Source organism: Pelodiscus sinensis, chromosome 1 (genome assembly GCF_052426305.1).
Source record: "Pelodiscus sinensis isolate ZL-2025 chromosome 1, ASM5242630v1, whole genome shotgun sequence".
In the NCBI taxonomy this organism is placed as follows: domain Eukaryota; kingdom Metazoa; phylum Chordata; order Testudines; family Trionychidae; genus Pelodiscus; species Pelodiscus sinensis.
Genome location: NC_143052.1, coordinates 5103098 through 5129301, shown reverse-complemented (window position 1 = coordinate 5129301; position 26204 = coordinate 5103098). Strand labels below are relative to the sequence as shown.

The 26204-nt window shown below is 50.2% G+C and overlaps 2 protein-coding genes across 4 annotated transcripts in view; one reads left to right on the top strand and one right to left on the bottom strand.

Moving 5' to 3' along the window:
- Positions 1–7640, top strand: part of GDI2 (GDP dissociation inhibitor 2) — a 35926-nt gene extending 28286 nt beyond the window's left edge. The window contains exons 7-11 of the mRNA XM_075925105.2: positions 382–481; positions 2567–2738; positions 4502–4646; positions 6535–6589; positions 6675–7640. Coding sequence (XP_075781220.1) covers positions 382–481; positions 2567–2738; positions 4502–4646; positions 6535–6589; positions 6675–6830 — 628 coding nt within the window. The 3' untranslated portion in view covers positions 6831–7640. The remainder of the gene's footprint in view (positions 1–381; positions 482–2566; positions 2739–4501; positions 4647–6534; positions 6590–6674) is intronic.
- A 4091-nt stretch (positions 7641–11731) lies between these two features.
- TASOR2 (transcription activation suppressor family member 2) overlaps positions 11732–26204 on the bottom strand; it is a 93000-nt gene continuing 78527 nt past the window's right edge. For 2 of the 3 annotated variants that reach the window (XM_075925098.2, XM_025183209.3), the window contains exons 20-24: positions 25458–25611; positions 24614–24719; positions 17594–17775; positions 14747–14861; positions 11732–12534 (exon numbers count right to left, since the gene is read on the bottom strand). In XM_075925098.2, the coding sequence (XP_075781213.2) occupies positions 12531–12534; positions 14747–14861; positions 17594–17775; positions 24614–24719; positions 25458–25611 (561 nt within the window). In that variant the 3' untranslated portion in view covers positions 11732–12530. Of the gene's footprint in view, positions 12535–14742; positions 14862–17593; positions 17776–24613; positions 24720–25457; positions 25612–26204 lie in introns of those variants that run through there. The other variant, XM_089777983.1, reaches the window with a different exon arrangement.

The window sequence follows — 26204 nt, the reverse complement described above, 5'->3', positions numbered from 1 at the left end:
GCAAATCTCTCCAAGTCACTGGACTATACTTACTGGTACCCTGGACAGTAACACTGTGACCCCAGATTCTAGAGTTACAGGAATAAGACACTTCTGACTCGAAATGTTCACTAATCATTTAAATAGGCTATTCCTCAGTAGGCTATTGCCTAGACTTGGGCTGGGCCTGTGTTTCCTGGACAATGTGGGGTGCAGGTGAAGGATTTCTTTCTTCTAAGGAGTCAGCCTAGAGATTTGGTGGTGGTCAGGAAACTTATCAGAAGCTCAGTCATTTCTAGTGTACACAGCTGCCTGCTAAGGCAGAGAAAATGAACAGTTACTACAAGAAGGCTGTAGCAAACATGAGACTTCATTATGTTAAAGTGTTGTCTATTCTTGTAGGCTAAGTGCTATTTACGGGGGCACCTACATGCTGAACAAGCCAATTCAGGAGATTGTGATAGAAAATGGCAAAGTGGTTGGTGTGAAATCGGAAGGAGAGGTACTGTAATGCTTATGGATTATTTTTCAAGTGCTGTTAGATTTTCTCTCTGTCTGCGCTGGCGCAAGAGCAAGTGTAGCGTCTGAGTACATTGGGCTTGCTTTGGTATGTGTGCACACGAAGCGGAGATGTCAGAGCTGTCAGTACTTTTTACTCTGAATCTTAAGCTTGCTTTTAAGCCCTGAAAACTGTACCACTGCAGTGAGGTGGTAAAGACCTACTCTAAACAGGGAACGACAGCTGTTACTTGAGGCAGACTTGGAGAATAACTTGAGATGGATTTTTATCTTCAGTCTGAACTCTGTATACATCAGGATCGAAAGCTGGGGAGCCAGATCCATCAAAACTAGACACATTTCCTTGCAGTTGTACAGCTAAGCCAAATATAAAATTGGTTTTGCCCTTGGCATTAATATCATTAGTTTATTTCTGCACTGAATTTCCTTACTGTTTTCCCCAGCTGCACAGTAAATCAGCATGGCACAACTATCCGAATTTTCCAGCCTAGGCAGAAAATCCACTTGCCCATATCTAATGGAAGCTGTAAATACACTTAGCTGCAGTTTCACAGGGCAAGCTGAATTTTGCATTTGATAACTACCTCCATAATATAGGTGCCTCTTCATTGCCAGTATTTGTACCATTAAAAGAGTACAATATAGGGCAAATCCGAATAAAACTCCCCAAATGATGGATGCCGTATGTAGCTTACTATTAAGTCCCTAAGGCAACCTCTTCACTTGCTGCGTGAGATCTATCTTCTGGCGTTCAATTTAGCAAGTCTTAAATAGACCCGCTAACTCAAATGCTGAGGGCAGCTCTGGTCAGTGCCGATACGGTACTCCTCAGTCAGAGTAAGAGAAGTCTGTGGGAGCTTTTTTCCTGTTGGCTTCCCTCCAGCCGTGTCTACACTAGGAAACTATTTTGAAATCAGTAAATTCGACTTAACTTCTGATTTAACAAATTTGAACTAGCGCGTCCATACTACAGGAAAGCTTCAAAATTAGTCTGAAGTAGGCTCCGTTAATGTGGACGTGCGACCTTGGACTTACAGCCCCAGGAAGCACTGGGAGTAATTAGTTCCAATTACTCTGGGGAGTAGTTACTTTGAAATAGCGGCACCGGAGCATCCAGACAGACGCCATTTTGAAATAATTTTGGAACTGGCATTACTCCTGATGACAAGCAGGAGTATTGATTTTGAATTAAGCAGCCTGTTTTGAAATAACGGGCTTGATAGTGTGGACACTCCGCTTATAACTTTGACTTAAGGGGGTTCTTTTGAAATAAATTCCTAGTGTGGACCAGGGCTCTGAAGATACCTTAAGCCAAGCTTGGCGCCAAGCCAACTCCAGCTACTTATTTGACCTAGTTGGAGTTGCATTCCTTAAGCCAGTGGTTCCCAACCTTTGGGGGCTGCCGGAGGCAGGGCTGGCCCAGATGATTCGGCGGGTGCACATAAATGCCCCAGCGGGCGCCTTGGTGCCTGTGGGCACCACACTGGGGACCACTGTCCTAAGCCAACCTTCCAGGTCTACAGTAGACCTGGCCTAAGATTTCACAATATAAATGAAAGTACCTGAAAACCCCAGTGAAGGAAACTGAACTTTGCAGCATGTGTTAACTTTTTAAACTTTCAATCGTCCATGCATGTCATACAGAGTAGAAGAATGCAAGTCTCTGCTTAGAGTTGCATATAATTTGTATTGAAACGACAGCCTGTACAAAACTCTGGTCTACAGCCAATGGTGGGAAACCCATCTTGTACTGAACATGGAAAACAAACCTATGACACAAGGAATGTAGCTCCTAAACAATGTTTCATAGTATTGGAGGCTTTGCTGCTCTCAGCATTTAATTCTCTTCAGTGAAAATCTGTGGCTGCACAAAACAGTCAGGCTAATCTACTGGAAACTGACCCCCCTCACAGAACTAAATCAGAAGTGGGTAGGAGATTGCTGGTCCATCCGTGGTGCCGCTAATCACGTCTAACTAGCAATGCTAGGAGGCTGTTCTCCACTTGAGAATATTGGGGGAAGGGATTCTTCCAGCGGAGGGATTAAGGTTGTACTCTGTCCTTGGCAGATTGCTCGCTGCAAACAACTCATCTGTGACCCCAGTTACGTCCCAGACCGTGTAACAAAAGTTGGCTTAGTGATTCGAGTAATCTGTATCTTAAGCCACCCAATCAAGAACACAAATGATGCCAATTCCTGCCAGATCATCATTCCACAGAACCAGGTCAACCGGAAATCAGGTGTGTTGGACGGAGCGGCTGTTGAACGCTTAGCATGTCTGTGCAGAAGTAGATGTGGCTATAGGTTGGTGGGTGCATTAATCCATAGTAAGGGGATTTGCCACTGCAGGACCAAATGAGAAGTCGTAGGCGTCTGTGAAATAACGAACTTCCTTGATCACCAAGGAAAACACTTAAAACAGTTGTGAGTAAAATAACTTCAAGAAGCCAAAGAACATGGGCACCATCCTCTCTACTGGCTTGCCCGTGTGCTTCCTCTCGGGGTCGTCCGTGTCTTGGTCTAGCTCCCTCCCTGCTCCACACTTGTGCAGTGCAGTATTTCTTACTGAGAAAAGAATACTGATCTGATGCCACACATCCAACATCAGTGGAGTGGGGGTGTTATGCGGTAGATCCTTGGTCTGATTTTGCTCTGCTCCCCTCCCTGGAGCTGCCTGTGTTCTGCCCTCCCGCTCACTTTGTCTCCACGTGGTGTGGCAGTCATTCCTAGACTCCTTCCCCCACGCACCAGTTGCTGGTCTTTCTCTGTGACGGCGTGTTGGGGTTCCCCTTATCCTGCAGCCCTGTAGCAGCAAGAACGGACTTCGTCAGCTAGTAGAATAGAAGAGGTTTATTGCTCCTCTGGGATACAGCACAGACATGATGTGGCTACAGGAGTCAGGGCCAGGATGCCTCTGACCCCTTGGGTGAGGGGGTCTATCGCCCCCCTCAACACTCAGCTTAGTCTGTTCCCTTCCTATTTCCCAGCCAGAAACTGACCCTTCCCCCAACACTCACCTGTGAGGGCAGGGACAGAACAAAGGCAGTAAGAACCGGTTGGGTCATTGTCTACCTGTCTTCAGGCGACACCCCCTGCTGTGCAGTGCTTACAGATACAGGCCAGGAGGGGTCACCCACAGCCCAAACAGTGTACAGCCTGCCCACTACATCACACCCAAATGAAGCTGGATTGGCTCCCGGTGGAGACCGCTGCAAACAATTTCTGCAGGTGCTGGTATCCTATAGGGCTGTGAAGCCCATCTCTCTCCCCAGCATAAATGTCCAGGTGCTTTACGGCTCGAGTTTGAGCAGCCTGCTGCCCTCCCACAAGCGGACGCCCCAAGTGCCAGTGGTGCTGGGTGAGCGGTTAGGTGTAGTTTGTTTTCCAGACTGATTCAGGCCCCACGTTTAGGCTTCTATACTCAAATTGCTTGTCTGAATCCGGAGCATCCAAGCGTGTGCAGTGCACTGTTGGGTGAGGAAATATTTATGCAGACCACTTCCATGCAGGGTTCTGCTGCACAGGGTTCTAGGGAGCTTCCCCAACCGTGGATGCAGCTTGCAATTCAGATGACTGGGCTGACGAGAAGAGCCGCCTCATCTCCTCCTGCTGTCGGTGGTGGTGTCTCTGCTTGAGCAGTGGAGGCAGAGGGCTGAATTGTGTTCCCAGTGCAATCAGCTGCTGGGCTTTTGTGGCCACAGCTCTACAGTGTGTTCCATAATTCCAAGAAGTCTGTGGCTTTATATAAAATCTCACTGTCCACTCAAACTAAGAGCTTGATGCATGTGGGGGCCTGACTTGCATGCAACAGGGCAACAATTGCCCTAAAGAGTTAAAACTAGCTCTCTGCTGAGGCCCGAGTGCGGCACGTTCTAGGAGGAAAGCAGGAGGGTGGATGTCTGTCCACGTGGCCCAGCGGGATGGCTGAGTCAGCTCCCATCCAAAGCCCCTGCCTGTGTCTCCTAGCGCCGCGTGGACGCTCACTCCTTCCTGGTCTGTCTAGATATCTACGTCTGCATGATCTCTTCCGCGCACAACGTGGCTGCGCAGGGGAAGTACATCGCCATCGCCAGCACGACACTGGAAACGAACGATCCGGAGAAAGAAATCAAACCTGCCTTAGATCTCTTGGAGCCCATTGAACAGAAGTAAGCCCGTTTCCAGCCTCCTCCGCAGCCGAGCTGCTCCCCCGTCTGGCTCCGCGCTGCTCGTGGGTATTGTTAGGACAGGTCCTGGGCAGTGAGCAACATCGTGGCCCCTCGACCTGTCCGTGACTTGTCCTCTCTACCCTCCCCCCCCTCCCTCCGAGTAAAACCTGGCTGTTCAGATCAGGGGCCCACTGCTGCTAGTGGGGAAGGTGGGCGGAGTGCAGGAAGTGGTGGGGCTGGCAGGACCCCTACTGAAGTTCTCAAAGCTGCCAGCTTCCCATTAAGCCCAGGGCAGGGGCGCAGGGATGGGGGGAGATCCCATTGGCTGCACATTGCTCCAGGTGCTGGCCCCGCAGTTCCATTGGCCAGGATTCCTGGCCAATGGGAGCTGCTGTGGTGGCTCCTGCTGGCCTCACTGTCTTCTGGGGAAGGCCTGGGCCTCAGTTCCCCTCCCACCCAAATGCCTGCTGCCAGCCAGCAGAGGCTGCTGTCTCACCTGGCTCCAGACGTCAGGTCCTGGAATGTCGTGGACTTCAGGTCGGGCTCACAGCCTTGCTCTGTATCGGTGCCAGGAAGGTAGCCCAGTGGGTGGCACAGACCAGTCTGGGTGTCTTGGGACTGTATTCTGAGTCTGAGAGGTTATGGGGCGGAGGGGGGAGGCTGGAAGGTTAGTAAACCTGTTACCATGGTAATGGGTCTGCTGTTGGAATACCCCGTCCGCTTGCTCCCTTGCCTTGAGGGGGCCATTTAGGGATCTGGGGCAAATCTCTCAGGGACGGTGCTGGGTCCTGCCGTGAGGGCGGGGGCCTGGACTCAACGACCTCTCAAGGTCCCTTCCAGTCCTGAGAGAGGTAGATCTCCATATTCTAGTGCTTTGTCCTAGCACCGGCAACCTCCTCAGGCACTTCCCGGCCCTGGGCTTCGGTGTTGGCTCTTACTGCAGCTTAACTGGGCTTCTGCCGTCCTTCACCTTAGCTGAGTGGCTGGGACTTGATGCTGGGTAGCAGTAAAGTGGGGGGGGGGGGAGCCAGCAGGCCCGATCTGGCCTGTGCTGAGGCTCAGGGCTCCCCCCAGGCGGTGAAGTGAGCTGGGGCTGGCACTCCAGCCCCACAGTGAATCTCTGAGCCTTGGTGCACTGTCCCCACCCCCCTTCCTGTGGGGCTGGAGCTGTTGCTATAAACTGCAGCCCTGGGCTAGTCACACCAATGTTGCACCCCGCCCCCAGCAGCAGGAGTTTGGGGGTGAGGGGAAGCGGTGGGTGACCAGCTCTCCCTGGTGGGGGTGTGGAATCTGCTCTCCGCACTGCAGTTTCCCCTCTCCCTCCTCCCCTAGCTGGTGTAACTGCAGCACAGAAAAGCTCTGTCCTGCACTCAGCTGCAGGCTCCACCCCCATCACACCATTGGCCAGGAATCACTGCCAATGGGAGCAGCAGGGCAGTGCAGAGCCACCTCTGTTCTCCCCCCCCCCCACCAAATGGGGCACATAGCTGGTACTGCTCCCAACCCAGTGCCCCCACTGCCAGCCTGTTCCTGCACCCCCACCAGCAGCCACCTCCTGCACACTGAACCCCTCCTATTTGGACCCAGCCCAGATCCGGGGGGGGAGGGAGAGGGACAATCTACGAGCCCCAAGCCTCCAGGAAACTTAATGTGGCCCTGGGAGGAAGTCTAAGCCTTGCCCTCTTCTCCCCTCCCCCCCCCCCCCCCCCCCCAAAACATAGGGCTGGAGTGTGAGGGGAACCCTGGTGCAGAGTGAGGCCAAGTCAGTTTTGCTTCTCAGTGGTCTGGCCCCTGACTGAATTTCCCCCCCCTGTGGATCAGTGGCCTCCAGCCCCGAGAAGTTCCCCTCCTGATTTAAAGGGTTCTGAAAACCTGTTGTTTTTCATAGGTTTGTTAGCATCAGCGAGCTGTTCGCGCCGACTGACATGGGGACTGAAAGCCAGGTGAGTAGGACATGGCCAGCAGTCCGACTGGCATGCACATGTAAGGGGCCGTCTCAGACCCTAAGCTGAAACCTTCTTTTTCCAGATCTTTATTTCTCGCACCTACGATGCTACCACTCACTTTGAGACGACGTGTGATGACATCAAAGATATTTATAAGAGGATGATGGGGTCAGAGTTCGACTTCGAGGAGATGAAACGCAAGAAAAACGATATCTATGGGGAGGAGGAGCAGCAGTAATGCGCTAATGTCTAATTAGGAGAAATTAAGTCGGCTAATATGAATATAAGGAACTTAATGAACACTGTATGAAACTCAGTATTGTAAGGCCTGCTTTTGTAATCACATCTGAGAGACTGAAGAGTTCTGCACTGGTAAATGCTCCCCTTTTGGATATCATGTGTTAATTTCATTCCTGTAGGGCTGCTGTCCAGAATCTGGCTAATTACTGACACTGATTTAACTGTTCACTAACCTTGTAAGCAAAAGCGGACTGCTGACCTCTGGGTGGCAGACCTAGACTTTGGTGCAAACTGAAATAACTCCATTCCCTTTGTCTCGACTCATTTGTAACCCTGCCTCCCAATAACGTGCTGCTTATGGTGGATCAGTGAACTTGACCGAAGCCATTCAGAGCTGATACAGTGAAAACTCTCAACTGAGCACTCCATTGTGGACAGCATCCCTAAAGTCTTTCCCATCAATCTTAACTTTGTGGCAAGTTGTATTCTGGACAAAGCCCACATCTGTTGTAGCAGCAAATGTTGGCATAGTTTTTAGGCACAGACCCTAACCTGCCCGTAGGCTTCTCGAATGGCTTACATCAGTTGGGACCCCTGTGCCTAAGGTTCCTTTGTGTCAAGCTAATAAAATTGAGAGAACAAATTACAAAGCAGGCCTGACGTGACTGTATTTTCTGTACCCATGTGGCTTTCTGGATGGACCAAACTGCACTGCAGTATTGATATGACAGAGCCTCTGCTTCTCATGTCTCTTGAAATGGCTCACATGATTTCTGTACTGCAAAGTAAAGCCAAATTCTGGAAACCAGTCCTGTGCTCTGGTCTGATTCACTCCACTTTGTACAAATAACAGCTGCTGAGGATCCTAAACGAGGCCTGACAGAGACCAGGGTCTCTGGCTTGGCCTTCAGCCATCCAGCTAGAAGGAAAAGCAGTGACTTGAGCATCCTTGGCTTGGCTTTCAAAGCTACTCTGGGCTGTCCTCCGGAGCAGCCAAGACACCAAGTCAGATACCCATCTCTTGCCACTCGCTCTGTCCCTACTAACGATGGGGAGGGGAATCGATCGCATCACAAGAACGGCCACGCTGGGTCCAAAGGACTATCCAGTCTAGGGATGTAAGCGACTCGTCACTATTGGATAAGCATAAGCTTATTGGATAGTCGACTAGTCATTCTCCCCCTTTCCGCATAGAGGCAGCAAGGTGGGGAGAGAATAGGACACAGTGCTGGGGGGGGTGGCCAGCTGGCTTAAAAGCTGGTTCCCCCCAGCACTGTCTCTGCGAGGGACAGGGGAGGTAGAGGCACAGTGGGGAACGGCGCGAGTGGGGACTGAAGCATTCTCCGCTTGCGCCACTTCTGCTGCGATTCTGCGTTTGAAAAGTACCAGACTCCCAAGTGGGCTCTTGTACATTTCAAAGGCAGAAGCCCCGCAGGGAGAACGGAGCCAGCCCTGTTCCCTGCGGGGCTTCTGCCTTTGAACTGCAACAAGAGCCCGTTGGGCAGTGGTGCCCTTAGACTAACGGAATAGTTGATGGAAATCCCCTTGACTATTCACTTAATCTAGCCTCATCCTGTCTTCTCGCCAGTGCCAGATGCACCAGAGGGAATGAACAGAACAGGGCATCTAGTGAGCCATGCTGTTGCCTATTCCTAGCTCTGGAATAAGCTAGGGACACCATTCCTGCCTATCCTGGCTAATAAGCGTTAGACGTAGCCTCCATGAATGTATCTAGCGCTTTTTTTGGAACCCTGCTGAAGTCCTGGCTTCACCACATCCTCTGGCAAGGAGTTCCACAGGTTGACTCTGCATTGTGTGGAAAACGCTTCCTTGGTTTTTGTCTCTTAAACCTGCTGCTTATTTCACTTGGTGTGACATCCCCTTTCCCCAGCCCACATGCTATGAGGAGTAAATAGTGCTGCTTTTTCCATGCCAGTCTTGATTTTATGGACCCAGCCATATCTCCCCATGTGTTTTTCAAGCTGAACAGTCTAAATATGAATCTCTCAACTAATGCTTACTAGCCCATGTGGGCAGGAAGGGTGGCCCTAGTCTGTTTGTCAGAAGCCGGGGTTGGGAGGAATCACTTGATTCCCTGCTCTGTTCATTCCCTCTGGGGCCTTGGCTAATGTTGGACATAGCATGGCCATTCTGTTCTCTCCTTAAATAGAAGCTGTTCCAAGTCTCTAATTTTTGTTGCCCTTTTTCTGAACCTTTTCCTATTCCAGTTTCTTTTGAGATGAGTAAACCATCTGCACGCAGTATTCCATTCATGGGCACACCCTAGGTTCCTACAGAGGCAACATATGGTCTGTTTCTTACTGGCTCCCAACATGGTTTGCTCTCTTTGTCCATGGCCACACGTGGTTCTCTGGGAACGTTCACTCTCCACAGTGACTCCAAGCTCTGCAGCAGTAACAGCTCTGTTAGCCCCTCCCCATTTTAAACCGATAGTCCGGAGTGTTTCCCAAGGTGCATTATCGAGTTTCATATCGATAAACACATTGGCCATTGGGTTGCCCAGTCATCCCAGTTGGGATTAAACTACAAGAGGATCTCGCCAAGGAACTACCTTGAGCAACTGTCATGGGCAAATTTTGCCGTGTCACTCTTTACCCAGATCACTTATGAACAGGTTGAATGGGGTTGGTCCCAGTATGGACCCCTCTGGTTACTCTTCACTCTGAAAACACCGTTTATTCCTAGCCTGTTTCCTGTCATCTTACCCGTTACCAGCCCATGAGAGGACCTGTCCTCCTAGCCCATCTGCTTCCTTTGCTTAAGAGCTGTTGGAGAGGAACTTTGTCACAGGCTTTCTGGAAATCCAAGTGCGCTCTGTCCCCTGCTTCCCCTTCACAGTTGTGCTACAAGGCCTGCACTTAACACACTTCAGCTCTTAATTCTAATGTGGTGTGGCCCTGTCTTCACCCATCACCAAAGTAGGAAGCTTGGCCTTTAAAGGGAGCATGCAGCCAAATTCCTAGACTCTCCTGTCTCACTATTGCTGAATGCAGGGCTGGTGGCTTTCCCTTGCTGAAAGCAGCACAGTGGCTCCTTGGTGGTGGATGGCAAACTCCTTTCTCGACGGCTGTCCCTGGACAAGCTGAGCGTCAGCTGCTTGTAAAAAGTCAGGTCTCCCTTTCTGACGGGAGCATTTCAAACGCTGCCAGATCTGCTAGGGGTTTGCGTGACTATTGAAATGCGTAATCCTGCATTTCTCACAACAAGCTTTGCAGGGTCCAGCTCCATGGGGCAGATGGAAGCTACACTGCTGCTGCACCCCACAGCTTTTAGTAAAACAATACCGTGTTGTCTACACTGGCCCACTTGTGCAAAAGCATTTGCTCAAGAGGGCTTGTGCCTGAATGGGAGCAGCATAGTATTTCTGCAAGAACACTGACAATCTTGCATGAGATCATCAGCGTTCTTGTGCAAATTCAAGCGGCCAGTGTAGACAGCTGGCAAGTTTTTCCGCAAAAGCAGCTGCTTTAGTGGAAAAACTTGCCAGTCTAGACACAGCCAAGGTGTAGGCTTAGGGCTTCATCACTGCTTAGCCTCCATCGTGTCTAGGACCTCTTTAAATCCTAGACTGGGAGTGACATGATGGGGGAAGAGTCCAGGAAGGCTGCGCCCTGCTGCTGTGGCAATTGAAGCCAGGACGGAGCTCAGCCGGGCCCTGCCTCACACAGGACTAGCGCTGTGACCGTTCCTGGGAGACGCTCCCTACGTCAGGAAAGGCAGGATCACTGAATTGCTCAGGGCAGGGGCAGTCAGGCCTCTTCTGGAAAACTGCAGCTGGACTCTGCGCTGCTCCCGGAGGGCTGGGGGAGTAACCTCTTCTCCGGGCAGTGGGCCTCGAAGAATTTCCTCACCCCTGGGTGTGCACCATGGCAGGTGGGGCAGCCCCCCCGGTGCCTGGGGTCAGAGCTCTGGCAGAAATGCCTGCTGGATCGCAGACTCCACCCCTGGTGCCGTGGGTCCCAGGCAAGAGGCTCAGCCCCCTGGAGCAAGTGAAAATCCAACAGCACCGGCTGCTCAATACCCTGCCTGCGTCCAGCCCTGTAGCCAGGTCCAGAAGGGCTGGTGGGAAGGGATCATCCCCAGCCCTTCGCAAGCAGCATCAGCCTGGAACTCTGTGCTGCTAGAAGTGGGCCTCATCCTCCCTGACTGAACTGACCTTGATATCTCCAGCCTCACTCGCGATTGGAACTCTTCTTATGCCTGCGTATTTATACCGGCCTCTGGAATTTCCACTACCTGCGTCTGACGAAGTGGGGGCTTTGCCCACGAGAGCTCATGCTCCAAGACATCTGTTAGGGTCTGTCTACGCTTGCACCCTCTTTCGAGAGAGGGATACAAACGAAGACATTCGAAATGGCAACTGAAGCTGGGATTTAAGCATCCTGTGCTTCATTTGCATATTCACGTTATGGCGCTATTTCGAAATAACAGATGCAGTTAAGATGCAGTTATTTTGAGAGAAAACCCTTCCCTTGAAATAACCCTTATTCCTCATACAATGAGGTTTACCAGTTACTGCAAGAAGGGTTTTCTCTCGAAATAACCACGTCTTAACAGCATCTGTTATTTCAAAATAGCGCCATTATGCAAATGAAACACGGGATATTTAAATCCCAGCTTCATTTGCCATTTCGAATGTCTTCGTTTGCATCCCTCTCTTGAAAGAGGGTGCAAGTGTAGACATATGTTACTCTATAAGGAGCAACAAGACTTCTTATCGGTCCTGACAACATGGATGTCTCCTTTCTTCCCCCCTTCAAACTCTGGCTGTCAAAGCCGGTCCTGAAAGCTATTTGCATGAAGGGCGAGCTGTAGTAATTTATGTGGCAGGGCACTGGAGCGCTTAGGTAAAATCCTAGCCCAAGAGAGAGATGCATGAGCCTTTGAATTGTCTTATTTTATTAGTCAAATGTTATACAAAGTTCTCCTGTACACAACAGCTTTCGTTGCAGTCTGCTTTATTTAAAAAAAAAAAAAAGTTACAAAACATCCTCTGGGTAGCTACTTCGAGGATTCCACCCGTGCTGCGTGACGGCTGCCGTGTCTCCTCAAAACACATTATTTTCTTTTTAGAATACCATAAATAGTTCCAGAATGCGCTCGTTCTGCTATGTACACGAGTTCCCTGTAGTGGAAAACTGAATTCCCCCTGGTTTAAAGGTACCATTGGAACAGCAGGGAGAAAGGGGCGTAGTGTCAGGGGAGTGACCAGTCGCAGACCGGTGGAGAGGGAGCAGTAATCGCACGCTTGCGGCAAATGTACACAACCCCGCTGCTCACACCACATGCACGTTGTGTGTTATGTACAGAACTGTGCCTTTATACAAAGCGCTTGCTAAAATGGACTGTCGGCTCCTACTCTTCAAGTAAACTGATCCTGCCCTCTTGTTGCCAGAGCAGCTGCACTAACTTCAGAAAACAAATAATTTAAAACACTGTATACATGAAAACTGTTCGGTTCCTATGCCGCTAGAGCAGGGCGCGCCCGCTCTCTACTGAGGCGCACCGGCAATTCTTAACTGCTTGCTAAAAACTGGGGAAGCTACCCCCTCTGCCTTCTGCACCCAGAGCTTTATTCTGTAACAGCAGACCCCAGGCAAGTTACCTTCGCCTAAAATAGTCTAACAAAAGCTTCGGTCTTTGTCCCTGGAACCAGCGGAGCCGGGTGTGAGATTCATCACCTGCAACACAGGAAGTGTCAGATGGGTTTTAGTAGCCTGTCCGCCAAGGTGTTTAAACAGCCCTTGCGCCCTGCCCTCTGCTGGGTGACAGGCAGGGTGTTGCACAGATAAAGAAGGGTCAAGTGGCTGGAGGAAGAGCCAGGCAGCTGGCCAGCGTACGAACTACCCGCTCCTGGAGCCTGTTTCTTGCTACGGGGAACTTTCCCCAGAGACTTTGCTCTTTACTTCTCCCCTGGGCACAGGGCTCCCTCCTTTCAAACAAAGGTCTGTGCCCCACAGCTGCCTGCCCTGTCCCATCCTCCCTTCCCTTTGGCAGTGCAGCTTTTGCATCTGCCTGGCCACCTTCCGCAGGGCTTCCGCGACTCCCCCTTGCCCCTCCTTCCGTTGCCCTGCGTAGGGCGGCTGAGCTCCAGGGCCAACCTGCCGCTCAAGGTGGATTTTCACGGGCCGGCCAAGCTGAGCCGTGCCACCAGCAAGCCAGGACTTTGGCTCAGCCGGGGCTGCTGGCCACTGTCGAAGGAGAAACTGCTCATATTCCCCACCTCCACTGGCTGGCTGAGCCGGAGGGGTGTCCTCTGCTGCCCCCCCATATCGTTAACCCGCTACCCCCCGCTTGCCTCCTGGAAAGGCCGGGCAGGAACAACCTGCACGCTAAGGGCTTCTGCACACTGCAGGGTGCGCCGGGGCTGCCGGCTGGCCACGCCCCTCTCCAGCTCACGGTAGGTGGGGCTTTGTATGGGAGCGGCCGGTCTCTGCACGAGGCAGGGGCCTTGGGGTAAAGCTTGAGGGCTGCTGGAGGAAGGGACAGGAGACGCTGCAGCCCGGTGCTCCCAGTACGCTCCCGGGAGTGTTTTGCAGCACGAGGGCGCTTGGCTAACGCGAGACCTCGACTCAGACTAGCACAGCGGGGGAAGCTGTAGGCCGGCCCCCTCGGGACCTGACCGGTTCTGAACCAGGGCTGGGAACAACTAGTCGACTCTCCGATATGCAAATGCTCATCGGACAGTCGACACACTAGTCGACCAGTCGCTCCCCCCCCCACATTGCTGCCTCCGCTCACAGCACAAGAGGGTGGAATCTGCGACTGCTTCCATCTCCCACTGGCTCTGTGCTCCCTGCAGGGCTGTCAGAGGTGGAGGCACCCTTATTGACTAATCGAATAGTCGATGCAAATTATTGACTATTCGATTAGCCGATTAATCAAAAATTAACATTCCTATTCCGAACCAGAGAATTTGCCAGACCACAGGAGGCCAATATGGTCGAGCAGCATCACCAACACTTCCCCTGCTTCCTGGGCTCGTAGAAGACGAGCTCAAAAGAACAGCACAGAACACTGAGCCAGGACTGGGGACTGCAAACAAACTTTATGGGACCGCGAGAAACTTGGCCACTCCCATGAAAAGTGGACATCGGGCTAACTAAAACCATGCCGGATCATGGGTGTTGCCGGACCAGAGAGTTCTGGACTCGACAGGTTCAACCTATAGGCCCTGAGGGGTTACACGCCCGCCAACGCCGCCAGGAACAGCCGCGAGAAAGCTACCGAGGGCCTGATGTTTGGTAGCAAGTCTTTCCGACTTTTCCTCGTTCCCTTTATTAAACTGTCAGAGGAGGGAGGCGTGATCAGGGGCAGCAGCAGCAGGACAGCTAGGCAGGGACCGCCCCAGTGGCAGGGTGGGAAGGAGTGGGAGTAGTGGCCAGGAATGGACGCAGGAGGAGGAGGGCGGGGAGAGGGGCGCGGGACAGGCAGGAAAGGCTCACTTCCTGCACCCTGCTGGTCCCTCGGCCAGCGCTGGAAGGCAGCCAGCTCTCCGGGAATACCCGGCTTGGCTCATTTTGCTGTATTGATGCTTGTGGGGCCTGAGCCCATGATGCAAAGGGTGGTAGCCCTCGGGAATCCCAGCTCCTGCATCTTGGCGATAACACACAAAGGGTTTTGTTAGGAAGGCAGCAGATGGAGCCCTTGAGCCGGCAAACGCCTGCAGGGACCCGGAGGAAGCTGGACAAGTACAAGCTATTTACCCCCCTTAAGGAACAGGCTAGTAATTGTAACCTCCAGCCTCCTGGCTCTGCCCACCCTGAGCACGGATCAATTCCCTCTCGCGGGAGACGGCTGGCACTGGATTTGCTGGCGCTGCATGTCTACAAGTCCTAGCCGGGTCCCTGGCCGGTAGAGGGGTTTGCAGCAGCCTGCCTCGGTTTCTCTTACCAATAGCTGCTGTGAAAGGGGGCCACCAGCTTTTGCACCGTCCCGGGGAAGTTATTTACATCGGTGACGAGTATCCCTTTGCTTTCAAAGACCTCGCGGCAGGTGCTGGGCTTCTCTGCAAACGGAAAAGCAGCCGTAAGAACACCCTGCGTGAATCAAACCCATTGGGTTTGCTGAGAGAAAACCGAGCATCACTCGGCACGGTCGATCGGCCGGCTCCTGGCTGCCTCCTGTACGAGCGGAGCGGCTCGTCTGCACAAATTGACCCGTTCTGTGTTATTGGCTGCTTTGCAAATTTTGGCAGATTCCAGTTGAGCAGTCAATAAAAAAGATACAATATAAGAACAGACCAGCCTGGGTCAGACCAAGGGTCTATCTAGCCCAGTGTCCTGTCTGCTGACAGCGGCCAGTACCAGATGCCCCAGACAGAGGGAACAACAGGGAATCCTCACGTGATCCCTTTCCTGTTGCCCATTTCCAGACGAACAGAGGCTAGGGTCACCATTCCTATCCATCCTGGCTAATAGTCATTGATGGACCTAAGCTCCATGAATCTCTCTAGCTCTTTTTTGAACCCTGTTAAAGTCCTAGCCTTCACCACATCCCCTGGCAAGGAGTTCCACAGGTTGACTGTGCGCTGCGTGAAGAAAAACTTCCTTTTGTTTGTTTTAAGCCTGCTGCCTATTCATTTCATTTGGTGACCCCAGGGCTGTGTCTAGACTGGCCAGTTTTTCCGGAAAATCAACCGCTTTTCCGGAAAAACTTGCCAGCTGTTTACACTGGCCACTTGAATTTCCACAAAAGCACTGACGATCTCATGTAAGATTGTCAGTGTTCTTGCGGAAATACTGTGCTGCTCCCGTTCGGGCAAAAGTCCTTCTGCGCAACGCTTTTGCACAAAAGGGCCAGTGTAGACAGCTCAGATTTGTTTTCCGCAAAAAATCCCCGATGGCGAAAATGGCGATCGGGGCTTTTTTGCGGAAAAGCGCGTCTAGATTGGCACGGACGCTTTTCCGCAAAAAGTGCTTTTCCGGAAAAACATCCTGCCAATCTAGACGCTCTGTGCCAAAAATGCTTTTAACGGAAAACGTTTCCGTTAAAAGCATTTCCGGAAAATCATGCCAGTCTAGACGTAGCCCAGGTTCTTATATTGTGGGAATAAGTAAACACATTAACGCATTAAACAGCCTTGCAAAAGGGCCCCAACATTTACCAAAGCAGACAGAAAATTCTCCTGCCCATCATTGTGATGAACGGCAATGAAATAATTCCCGTTTATCTGCTTGACAAAAAAACCAAACGTACTTGCCCCGAGCCAGTGGAATGCTGGACACAGGTGCTCAGGAGGTGGGCGACCTGGATCGTATCCTGCGCTGTGTGACACTGCTCTATGCTTCGACGTCTCCAAAGGCCGCTTAACGCTATCCCTGCTTAAGGCTGTTCTATGCTGTAATTCCTTCAACGCTTGTAAGGCCCAAAGCGGTGATCTAGGGTCTCGCAATTAGCCAGGCCTTTTTCACGGCTCCTCCTGTTTTCTACCCTCCTCCACTGGTCGGTGGCACAAGAAAAGACTCCTCCGTGCAAAGCTCACAGAGCACATGACGAGTCTGGGTGCAGGCTGGCGAGGCAGGGAAGCATTAGCACTAGGGATGTACAAGGTTAACCGGCAGGGGCTGGAACAGCTCCTTGCCTGCCCTGGGGGGGGGTTGCTCCAGCCCTGTGGGGCCCACTGGAGCAGACCCTGTCTGTGGCGAGCCCGGCTGCCCTCTGTCCACCCCCCTCGCCACAGATTACACGCTGGCATCCCGGGCTGCCGTCCCGCGCCCAGGGACGCTCTGCTGTGAGCGCTGCAGGATAAAGCTTGTTTGGCGTAGTTGGTGCGGCGGCCTCCCTGCGCTCGGTGCTGTACAATCTTAAACCAGACTGTCCCTGCCCACGATGCTTATTTAAGCTTTATCCTGCAGATCTTGCGGCGCGTAGAGCCTCTGGGATTGTGAGCGGTTCCTCGGTTACATTTTCAATCGCATTTTCACACTCCACATCCTCCCATCATCACCCTTCTTCAAACAGACGCACAAATCATGCTGCTTTTCAGTAAAACACCCGGACGGTAACAAAACGGGGACTCCGGGAGGTCTGTGCTTCTACGCTAGAGACGCATCCCCCTTATCAAGAGGATGCTCCAGGTACTTGCCTATAAACTTTGAGTTGACGAGGACTCAACTCTCCTTTACTCGCAATGTCAAAATCTGTTTGGCATCGACAGGGAGTGTTCACAGAATCCAGATCGCTGGGTAATGGGATGTTCCTGCTGTGGTTACCCTTTTCTCATGCTCAGGATGTTAACTAGCCATTAATTTTCTAGTCAAGTAGCCAGCGGGGGCTCTTGTGTATTTCAAAGTTGGAACGTCGCGTGGGCGCTTCTGCTTCGAAAGGCACAAGAGCCCTCACGAGGAACTCTCGTACATTTCAAACTTGGCATGCTGCATGGAGTCCGGGGGTCAGGTGGGGACGCCCCAGCTGATCCTGGGCTCCGTGTGGTGCTGCTGCTTTTAAGTACCCCCTTTTTCTCCCCCCCCCCCACTTGCTGCCTCTATGGGGTGGGGGGGGAAGACTAGTCGACTATCCTGTTGACTATCTGATAAGCATTTACTTATCGGACAGTCGACTAGTCCTTTACGTCTCTCTCTCAGGCCTGCGCTTTGTGAGATGCCAAACAATTTGAGGGCCGGGACCGTCAGGTTTAAGGTTGTACAGCACCGAGCGCAGGGAGGCCGCCATGCCGACTACGCCCCAGGAGGCTACCGCAGAGCGAACCATTAGCGATGTCCTGAGCTGAGCTCTTACCTGCGAGGTACACGGCAAACCTAGCGCTGACATGCTGAACCTGCAAGTTCAACAAGCACTTGAGATGTTCGGACTTGGTGCCCGATTTGGAGTCGCACTGGTGGTAGTGAAGGACATCGATGGTATTCGCTTCCTGGCCCGATTTCAGGATCAAGTTCTTCTTGTGGGCTGCAGGATTCACCCTGTTGGCAAAGAGCAAGTTCTACCCAGTGAGCCACAGTGCCAGTTACAAATTCCAGACAGAGTAATCGTGGGCATTTCAGGCCTTTGTTCTAGACCATGCATTCCCAAACTGGCGGGGCGTGAAGAAATTCCGGGGCGGGGGAGGTGTGCAAGGTGACCCAGCCCCCACCCCATCAAGTTTTGCTGCCCCGGTCACTTCCTTTTTTTTTTTGCTCAACAAATTTTGCTGCTATTTTGGGGGGGGGGTGGGGCCGTGAGGGTTTCTAAAAAATCAAAAAGGGGGCGTGATGCCGAAAAGTTTGGGAGTCACTGTTCTAGATGCTCATTCTTTTCCCTGGGACCTTCCTCCCTATAGGTCTGTATGCTTTTTAACCGGAGCCAATGAAACAACATCTGACCACTGCTCAAGAGATCTCAGGGTGGCTTGTTATTGTCAGCAGAGGCCATGTTTTCTCTCTATGGAAGATCGATGTGGCCGTGATCGATCTTCTGGAGTTCGATTTAGCATGCCTAGTTAAGACCCACTAAATTGAACTCAGAGGGCACCCCTGCAGGTGGCCAGTACTCCTGCTTCTGCGAGCAGTGTTTGTTTTCATTAGCCTCCCGCTGAGAGGACGCCACCAAGCTTGGTTTAAGGTAAGCCAACTCCAACTACATATTCTAAGTAGCTGGAGCTGCATACCTTATGCAGTGCTGTTGAGTCTAGCTAGCCTGAGGTCTCGTGTTACCAACACGGTAGCAGTTCTTGAGAAGGGCTGCTTTGGTCTACGTCTAGGTCTACACTAAAGGGGAAGGTTGAATTAAGATCTGCAATTCCAGCTACGTTAATTATGTAGCTGAAGTCGATGTACCTTAATTCATATTTTCCTGCTGTCCCCACAGTGGGAAGTCAATGGGAGCAAACATACCCTTCGGCTTCCCTTACTCCTCACAGGAGCAGGGGTATCAGCTGCCAATGGAGGCAACCTCTGAATTTGATTTAGGGGGTCTTAACTAGACCTGCTAAATCAAACTCAGGAAGATCGATCACAGCAGCATTTTTTCTTTCCTGGAATGAAGACATGGTTCTGTCGATGTAGCTAACACCGACAGAGAGGCCTGGGAGTGCGAAACATTGTGCAGAATCTTTGGTAGATTCTGCAGAAGAGCCTGTGTAGAGCATGTCCGCCCCACAGCAGTGAGTCTCAGAGCCCCAACGGCACCAAAAATAGCAGCACAGATCAGTGGTGGGCAACCTGCAACCCACAGGCTGCATGCAGCTCATCCGGGTAAGAGACTTGCGAGCCCCCAGACAGGTTGTTTACCTTGTGTCCACAGGTACGGCCGCCCACATCTCCCATTGGCCTGGAACAGCAAACTGCACACTGCCCACAACTGGCATAGATTCTCCCACTACGGCTACAGCCAGGCTCGGAAACCCACCTGGTCCGAGCGAGAGCATCCATACGACTACGTTTAGTGCGGGAGCGGGAGTTCGAGTCTGTAACCCCAGGCTCTCAGACTCTCTGCCGTGGCTTTTGTTGTTGTTGTTGGTTTTTAATCACTATTTACTTTTCACTAGTTTTCCTTTCAGTACTGCTCTCTGCTCGGGCAGTGCCAACTGACGGCTCAGTTGTCACTGCTGAGTCTAGTAAGTTCCACTTTCTGGTCCATTCCCTCGCTGGGGAAGAAAACAGCAGGGGAATGTTCAAATCCACACAAAGTCTTTTCCTTTGAAAGCTGTCAGGGCAGCAATACTATTATATGGACTCTGTACACAGAAACCAACCCTTAACACGTCGGTTCTTACAAGTCGCTGACAGAGATGGGGAGATGGGGACTGTGTCTACACTGGCCACTTATTCCAGAAAATCAGCCGCTTTTCTGGAATAACTTGCCAGCTGTCTACACTGGCCCCTTGAATTTCCGGAAAAGCACTGACGCTCTCATGTAAAATCATCAGTGCTTTTCCGGAGAAACTATGCTGTTCCCGTTCGGGCAAAAGTCCTTTTCCGGAAAACTGTTCACTCAAGTCCCCTCCTTGTTCGTGTGAGTCTTTCACACCCCAATGGGGGGAGAATAATGCCACAAATATTAGCCAGGGAACTCGGTGGCCAGGGCAGGGACCACAAAGCACTTTCAACTCCATTTTTAAAATTGCCGAGATTTCAGGTTGACTTCCCTTTAACCTCAGTTTGTGTACAACTCTGCCTTTCCAAAGCTCACTCGAAGCCCAATTGGACTAGACAGTTTAAAAGAAATACAGTCAAGTCCATTTTATCGGAAACTGCTCAATGGAAAGTTGTACACGAATCATTTCCTTTTTCCTATCCAGTGGAAAAACCACAACCTGCTCCCAACGCTGAAGTCAATAAATCAAACAGTAAGGGATTGCAACGGCAGTTTTGCTCAGTAAGGACTTCAGCATCTGGCCTCATGCCAGCAACTCCGGTGCAGCATGAGTTGCTTTTTAATGGCCTAGACAACAGCCCTTTGTTTTCAGTGGAGCTGCAGTTTGCACATGTAACTGACTGAATGAGGCAGGTGTCCCATGGAAAGATAGTATGTGATCATTCAATTAAACACTTCCCTGCATAAGCATGTGGCAAATGAATTAAGGTTGCATCTACACATAAGAACGGCCAGACTGGGTCAGACCAAAGGTGCATCTAGGCAAGTGTCCTGTCTGCCCACAGTGACCAACGCCAGGTGCCCCAAAAGGAGTGAACAGAACAAGGAATCCTCACATGATCCCTCTCCTGTCATCCACCTCCAGAGGCCAGGCACACCATTCCTGCCCATCCTGGCTAATAGCCGTTGATGGACCTAACCTTCATGAATCTATCTAGCTCTTTTTTGAACCCTGTTGAAGTCCTAGTCTTCAATCACATCCTCTGGCAAGGAGTTCCACAGGTTGACTGTAGGCTGAGTGAAGAAAAACTTCCTACACTGCATCTGTAGGGCGAAATAAGAGACGCAATTTGAGCTACACACATTGCGTATCTTATTTCAACCAAATTTCGAAATAAAGCGCTATTCCGAAATGTCCCTTAACCCTCATGGAACGCCAGTGCATGCCCGTGATTTCAAAATCTATTTAGAAATAACGGATGCGTTTAAAGACGCGGAATCATTATTTCGGGATACTTCTGGTTCCCCGAAAGAGCACGCTGTCTAGACGTAGCCTGATTCTGTCTTTTTCTAATTCCGGAGCATTTGACTTTGCAAGCAGCAGCTCTTTTCCTCCCATTGTGTGTAATATTATGTATGGTTTCACACAATGAGGCCTCTTCCCAGATTCCCCACTGGTAGCAGATGAAAGACGCGTTCTGGAGAGGAGGAGAAGACAGGGTGATCTACTCAGGGTTCTGCTAACGAGTTGTCTGTCATCAAGCCCCACGTCGCACAACAAACCAGCAGCACAACCCAAGAGCAGCAAACCATAAAGGGGACATCAACGCGAGCGCTGAAGCTTTGGGTGTATGCTGAGCTTATAACAGACGATTTTTTAATTTCTACTTGATTTACAGTCTGGTTTTAAAATCTTACTTATAAACGTCCTGGAGCAGGGCCTTGTCGAACAAAACATTGCTCACGGAAACAAGACGCACCATGAGCAGAACGTATAACTCTCGGCTCATCCCAGTAAAGACAAAATGTCCGATGCTTATTTGTATCTGCAACGGCAAAACCGATCTGCGGATATCCACATCCGTAACTGAGGCTCCCTGCGGATTCAAAGCAGACATCCTTCTCGGTCCAAACCGGACTCAATGAAGACTGCGATGACAGGGTGTATTACTTAAACACAGCTGCTAAAAGGTACAAAGAAGGGCTGGAAGCTAAATGAATCAGATTGGGGCCCGGTCTACCAGGTGCTACCGTGCGGACTCTGGGGGTGTAATTCTAGAACACTCTGACATATTGTGCTCAGACTTCTCCATAGATCCCGCTGGCGTGGTCTTAATGGATGCATTATGCAATCTTTTTTGAATTAGAGCTGTCAAGACAAACGAGGAAGCTTGTAGTTCATGCTGGCAGGGTCTACAAGTGCAACCTGTTAGAGCAGTATTTCTTAAACTTTTTAAGACTGAGGAACACCAAACAATAATTTTTTTTTAAATGAGGAACACCAAGGGTTTTTTTGTTGAGAAAAAAAAAGGGTTGGGGGGGAGTTATTGAGAGAAAAAAAGGTTGCCTGCCCCTTTAAGGGCAGCCATTTTGAACTCTGTTGTTCTCCGCGGCACACCCCCAACTGCCTCATGGCACACCGCTGTGCCACGAAACACACTTTAAGAAACACTGTGTTAGGGTGCTCTAGAAATCACACCCCTGTAGTCCGCATCGCAGCAGTGTTGTCATTACTTTAGAATCTTAAAGTAAGGGATCTCAGGGCAGGTAGAACCCTGTGCGGCTACAAAATTTGTTTCCATAGATGACGATCCCCGCGAATATAGAGCAGATCTCCACAAATCTGCAGGGATCTCGATACAAAATGTGCATCAGTATCAGCAAAAGGGAGCCGCGGATATCCAGAGCCGCACTTGTGGCTATAAAGCAGATATCCATGGATTTGCAAGGCTCTAATGGCAGAGTGAGTACTGGCTAGATCAGTGTTTCTCCACTAGTGGTACGGGTGCCCTTAGGCGTACGTGAGCAAAGTCTGGGGCGGTACGTCAACACAACTGAAATTTGGAGAAAACTGAATTTCTGTTTTACAGCACTTGATTATTTTTGTACTTTTTATGCCCCAAAATTTCATTGCCTACCCAGCTACAAGTAAGTTGTTTAAACAAATGTGTTGCAATGGTAGAAAAAAATGTTGTGTGTCTGAAAACTAGGTACTAGGGAGATATATATATATACACACACACACATATTTTGGAAAAGGGGTACTTTATAAAAAAAAAGGTTGAGAAATACTGGTCTAGATCACCCTGACGCATATTTAACTTGCTCTTAAATATCTCCACAGATGGAGATTCCACAACCTCCCTGGACAATTTATTCCAGTGTTTCACCACCCTGACAGTTAGAAACTTTTTCCTAATGTCCAACCTAAACCTCCCTTGCTGCAGTTTAAGCCCATTGCTTCTTGTCCTATCCGCCAAAGTTAAGGAGAACAATTTATAGTACAAACTTTGTTATTTGGCATTCATAGGGAACGGGAGTTGCCGGTTAATCTAATGTGCTGTTATTTGAACTTTTACACCAATGGTCCATGAATTTTTCACCGTACGCTCGCCATAGTTGCAGGATGGGTAGGATAATATCCAATAATGGTATCGGGGCAGAAGCACGCCATAAACAAACTTTACTGCCACAAGTTTACAAACCGTTCTGCAACCGTTGGAAAATGTTGAAAAATGATGTCGGATGGCTATCGGAATGTTTCCAATTAACTGAAGGAGGAATGGTATTGCTCTATGACAGACGTTGGTTAACTGAGTTTTCTGGATATTAAAATGCTGGATAACACAGCTTGTACTGTACTTCTCAGTTCCTTGTACCAGCCTTTTATGTACTTGAAAACTATTATCATGTCCTCTCTGTCTTCTCTTTTCCAGACTAAACAAACCCAATGGCTGTGTCTAGACTGCATCCCTTTTCCGTAAAAGGGATGCAAATGAGACACATCGCAATTGCAAATGAAGTGGGGATTTAAATCCCCCCACTTCATTTGCATAAACATGGCTGCCGCGTTTTTCCGGCTCGGAACTTTGCCGGAAAAAAGCACCAGTCTAGACGCAGATCTTTCGGAAAATAAAGCCTTTTCCGAAAGATCCCTTATTCCTTATTTTAAGAGGAATAAGGGATCTTTTGGAAAAGGCTTTATTTTCCGAAAGTTCCACGTCTAGACTGATGCTTTTTTCCAGCAAAGCTCCGAGCCGGCAAAAAGTGGCAGCCATGTTTATGCAAATGAAGCAGGGGGGATTTAAATCCCCACTTTATTTGCAATTGCGATGTGTCTAATTTGCATCCCTTTTACAGAAATGGGATGCAGTCTAGACACAGCCAATATGTTCAATCTTCCCTCATAGGTCATGTTTTCTAGACCCTTAACCATTTCTGTTACCCTTCTCCAATTTGTCCCCATCTTTCCTGAAATGTGGTACCCCCAACGGGACACAATATTGCACTTGAGGCCTAATCAGTCCAGAGTAGAGCAGAATGACTTCTCGTGTCTTGCTCACAACACTCCTAATACATCCCAAAATGATGCAAAAAAAGCAAACAGTCCCCCACTGTTGACTCCTATGTATCTAACCCCTAGATCGCCTTCTGCAGGACTCCTTTCTAGACAATCCCTTCCCATTCTGAATGTGTGAAACGGATTGTTCCTTCCTAAGCGGAGCACTTCACATTTTTGTCCTTATTGAATTTCATCCTATTTACCTCAGACCATTTCTCCAGTTTGTCCAGATCATTCTGAATTTCAATCCTATCCTCCAAAGCAACTCCTCCCAGCTTGGTATCATCTGCAAACTTTACAAGTGTGCTCTCTTTGCTATTATTTAATGATGGAGAAAAATACTAACCAGAACTGGAGCCAGAACTAATTCCTCCCTGCAGGACCCTTCGTGATCTGTCTTTCCATCTTGACTGAGAACCACTGATAACAACTCTCTGGGAATGGTTTTCCAAACAGTTCATCACCCATGTTATAGTAACCCCATCTAAGTTGTATTTCCCTAGTTTATAAATGAGAAGTTCATGCGAGACTGTATCAAAAGTCTTACTAAAGTCTAGAACTACCACAACTACTGCGTTCCCCCTATCCACAAGGCTTGCTACTTTGTGAAAGAAAACTGTCAGGGGATTTGACATGGTTTGTGCTTGACAAATCCCTGCTGTTACCTTGTGTCTTCTTTTAGTTTTTTACTTTCTTTGTAATGCAGCAGCCATTTCCACCTTCCGTAACTGTTCAGCTTTTCCAACGTTTTAGCAATTTCCTTCAGCTGACCTGCGGGAATGGAACATTTCAGGATAGAGTCAGACTCAAGTGGGGTCCAGCAAACCAGAAGTCTAAGCATTGCTGCCTCCAAGCGGTGCATTCTCATGTTCTTAATGAGCAAGCTGAAGGCCAAAAAGCTGAGCTGGGTTTTGCACTATTTTCAGGGGTTATCAAAACAGATGCATCTTTCACTTCCAGTTCACCAGTGACTCCAGAGAAGGTTGGTATCAGCCAAAAGATGTTACTAACCACTGTCGTTTGGCCTATGGGAAATCAATGAGTGGGAATCTCCACCTAGTTTCTAGCGAACGGAGGTTCACACCACAAAACGCTACCCTGTCATTGGCGTGAGCTGACGTACATCGGTCTCCCCTGCAGGACCATGGACATTGCACTACCTTATTAGCCTGAGGGATAATCTTTCATTGCCAGGGTTAAGGAAAGCCCATTTTGTGGGCAGAGGGAAGTCAAACAGATGCCTTTTGCAAGCCTTACGTTCAGTAACTAGAATGAAAAAACCTCTAGCAACTTGTCTCTTCCTCAGGAAAATGCTCCATCCTAATTGACTTTGGGACTATCAGCAGTAACTTCTGCACCTAACAATGCCCAGGCCTTCCAGAGCCATAAAACGCCCTAGATAGCGCACAGGCTTCCAATGACTGATTACAGTGCCGTAACGACCACCCTCCTGCATCAAAGAAGAGCGATTTTCATGCGTATAAGGGCTGTGGGCGCAATTAGACTCACCTAACGTTACCGTTTCCAACACTTCGTCATCAGAGACCACAAACCCCCCCATGCGAAACAGCTCCTGGTACGTCTGATCCGTTACGTCCTCGGGGCTGTCCACTCCGGCAAACGTTACGTTTGGACAGTGCTTTAATCTCAGCAGGGAAGGGATCTGTTAAAGGCAAAAGCATTCCTCGGGTACAGCACGCAGCTTTTCACCCGTTAGACTTCTCACCACATCGCCACGTTCTTTCTTCTTCCAGGAGATCCTGTGTCCCTGCTGGTACCTTGGGGAAGCTGCCCATGTCCTCCTGTTTTCTGCATCCCACCCCCCAGTCTCCACAGCACAGCGCCTCCAAGGACTCAGTGATCCCTGGTGCAGTGAGGAGGTATTTCCCACTCCTAGCGGCAGGGCTAAGGACACCACCCTGTTCCCAGAGTGCTGGCGGCTTCTGGCAGCAATTCAAGGACGATGGGTTTGTCTCCACTGCACGCTAAGCCCAGGTTCTGACTCGGGTCTGAGCCCAAGACCTTTTGCCCACAGACACAAGCCAGTTGGGAGTCTGATGCAGGCCAGAACTCAGGACCCTGTCCTAGGGCCCTGCTAAGGGGATGGGCCCACATCTTGCTGTGACTCAGTCCAGGTTCTATCATCTTGCAGAGTGGATGCAGGCCAAGGCACAGACTGGAGTCAGACAGGCAGCTCGGTCCTGGGACCCGGGGCCAGCCCTTTTCAACACAGGTTTGCAATGCAGGGTGGAGGCC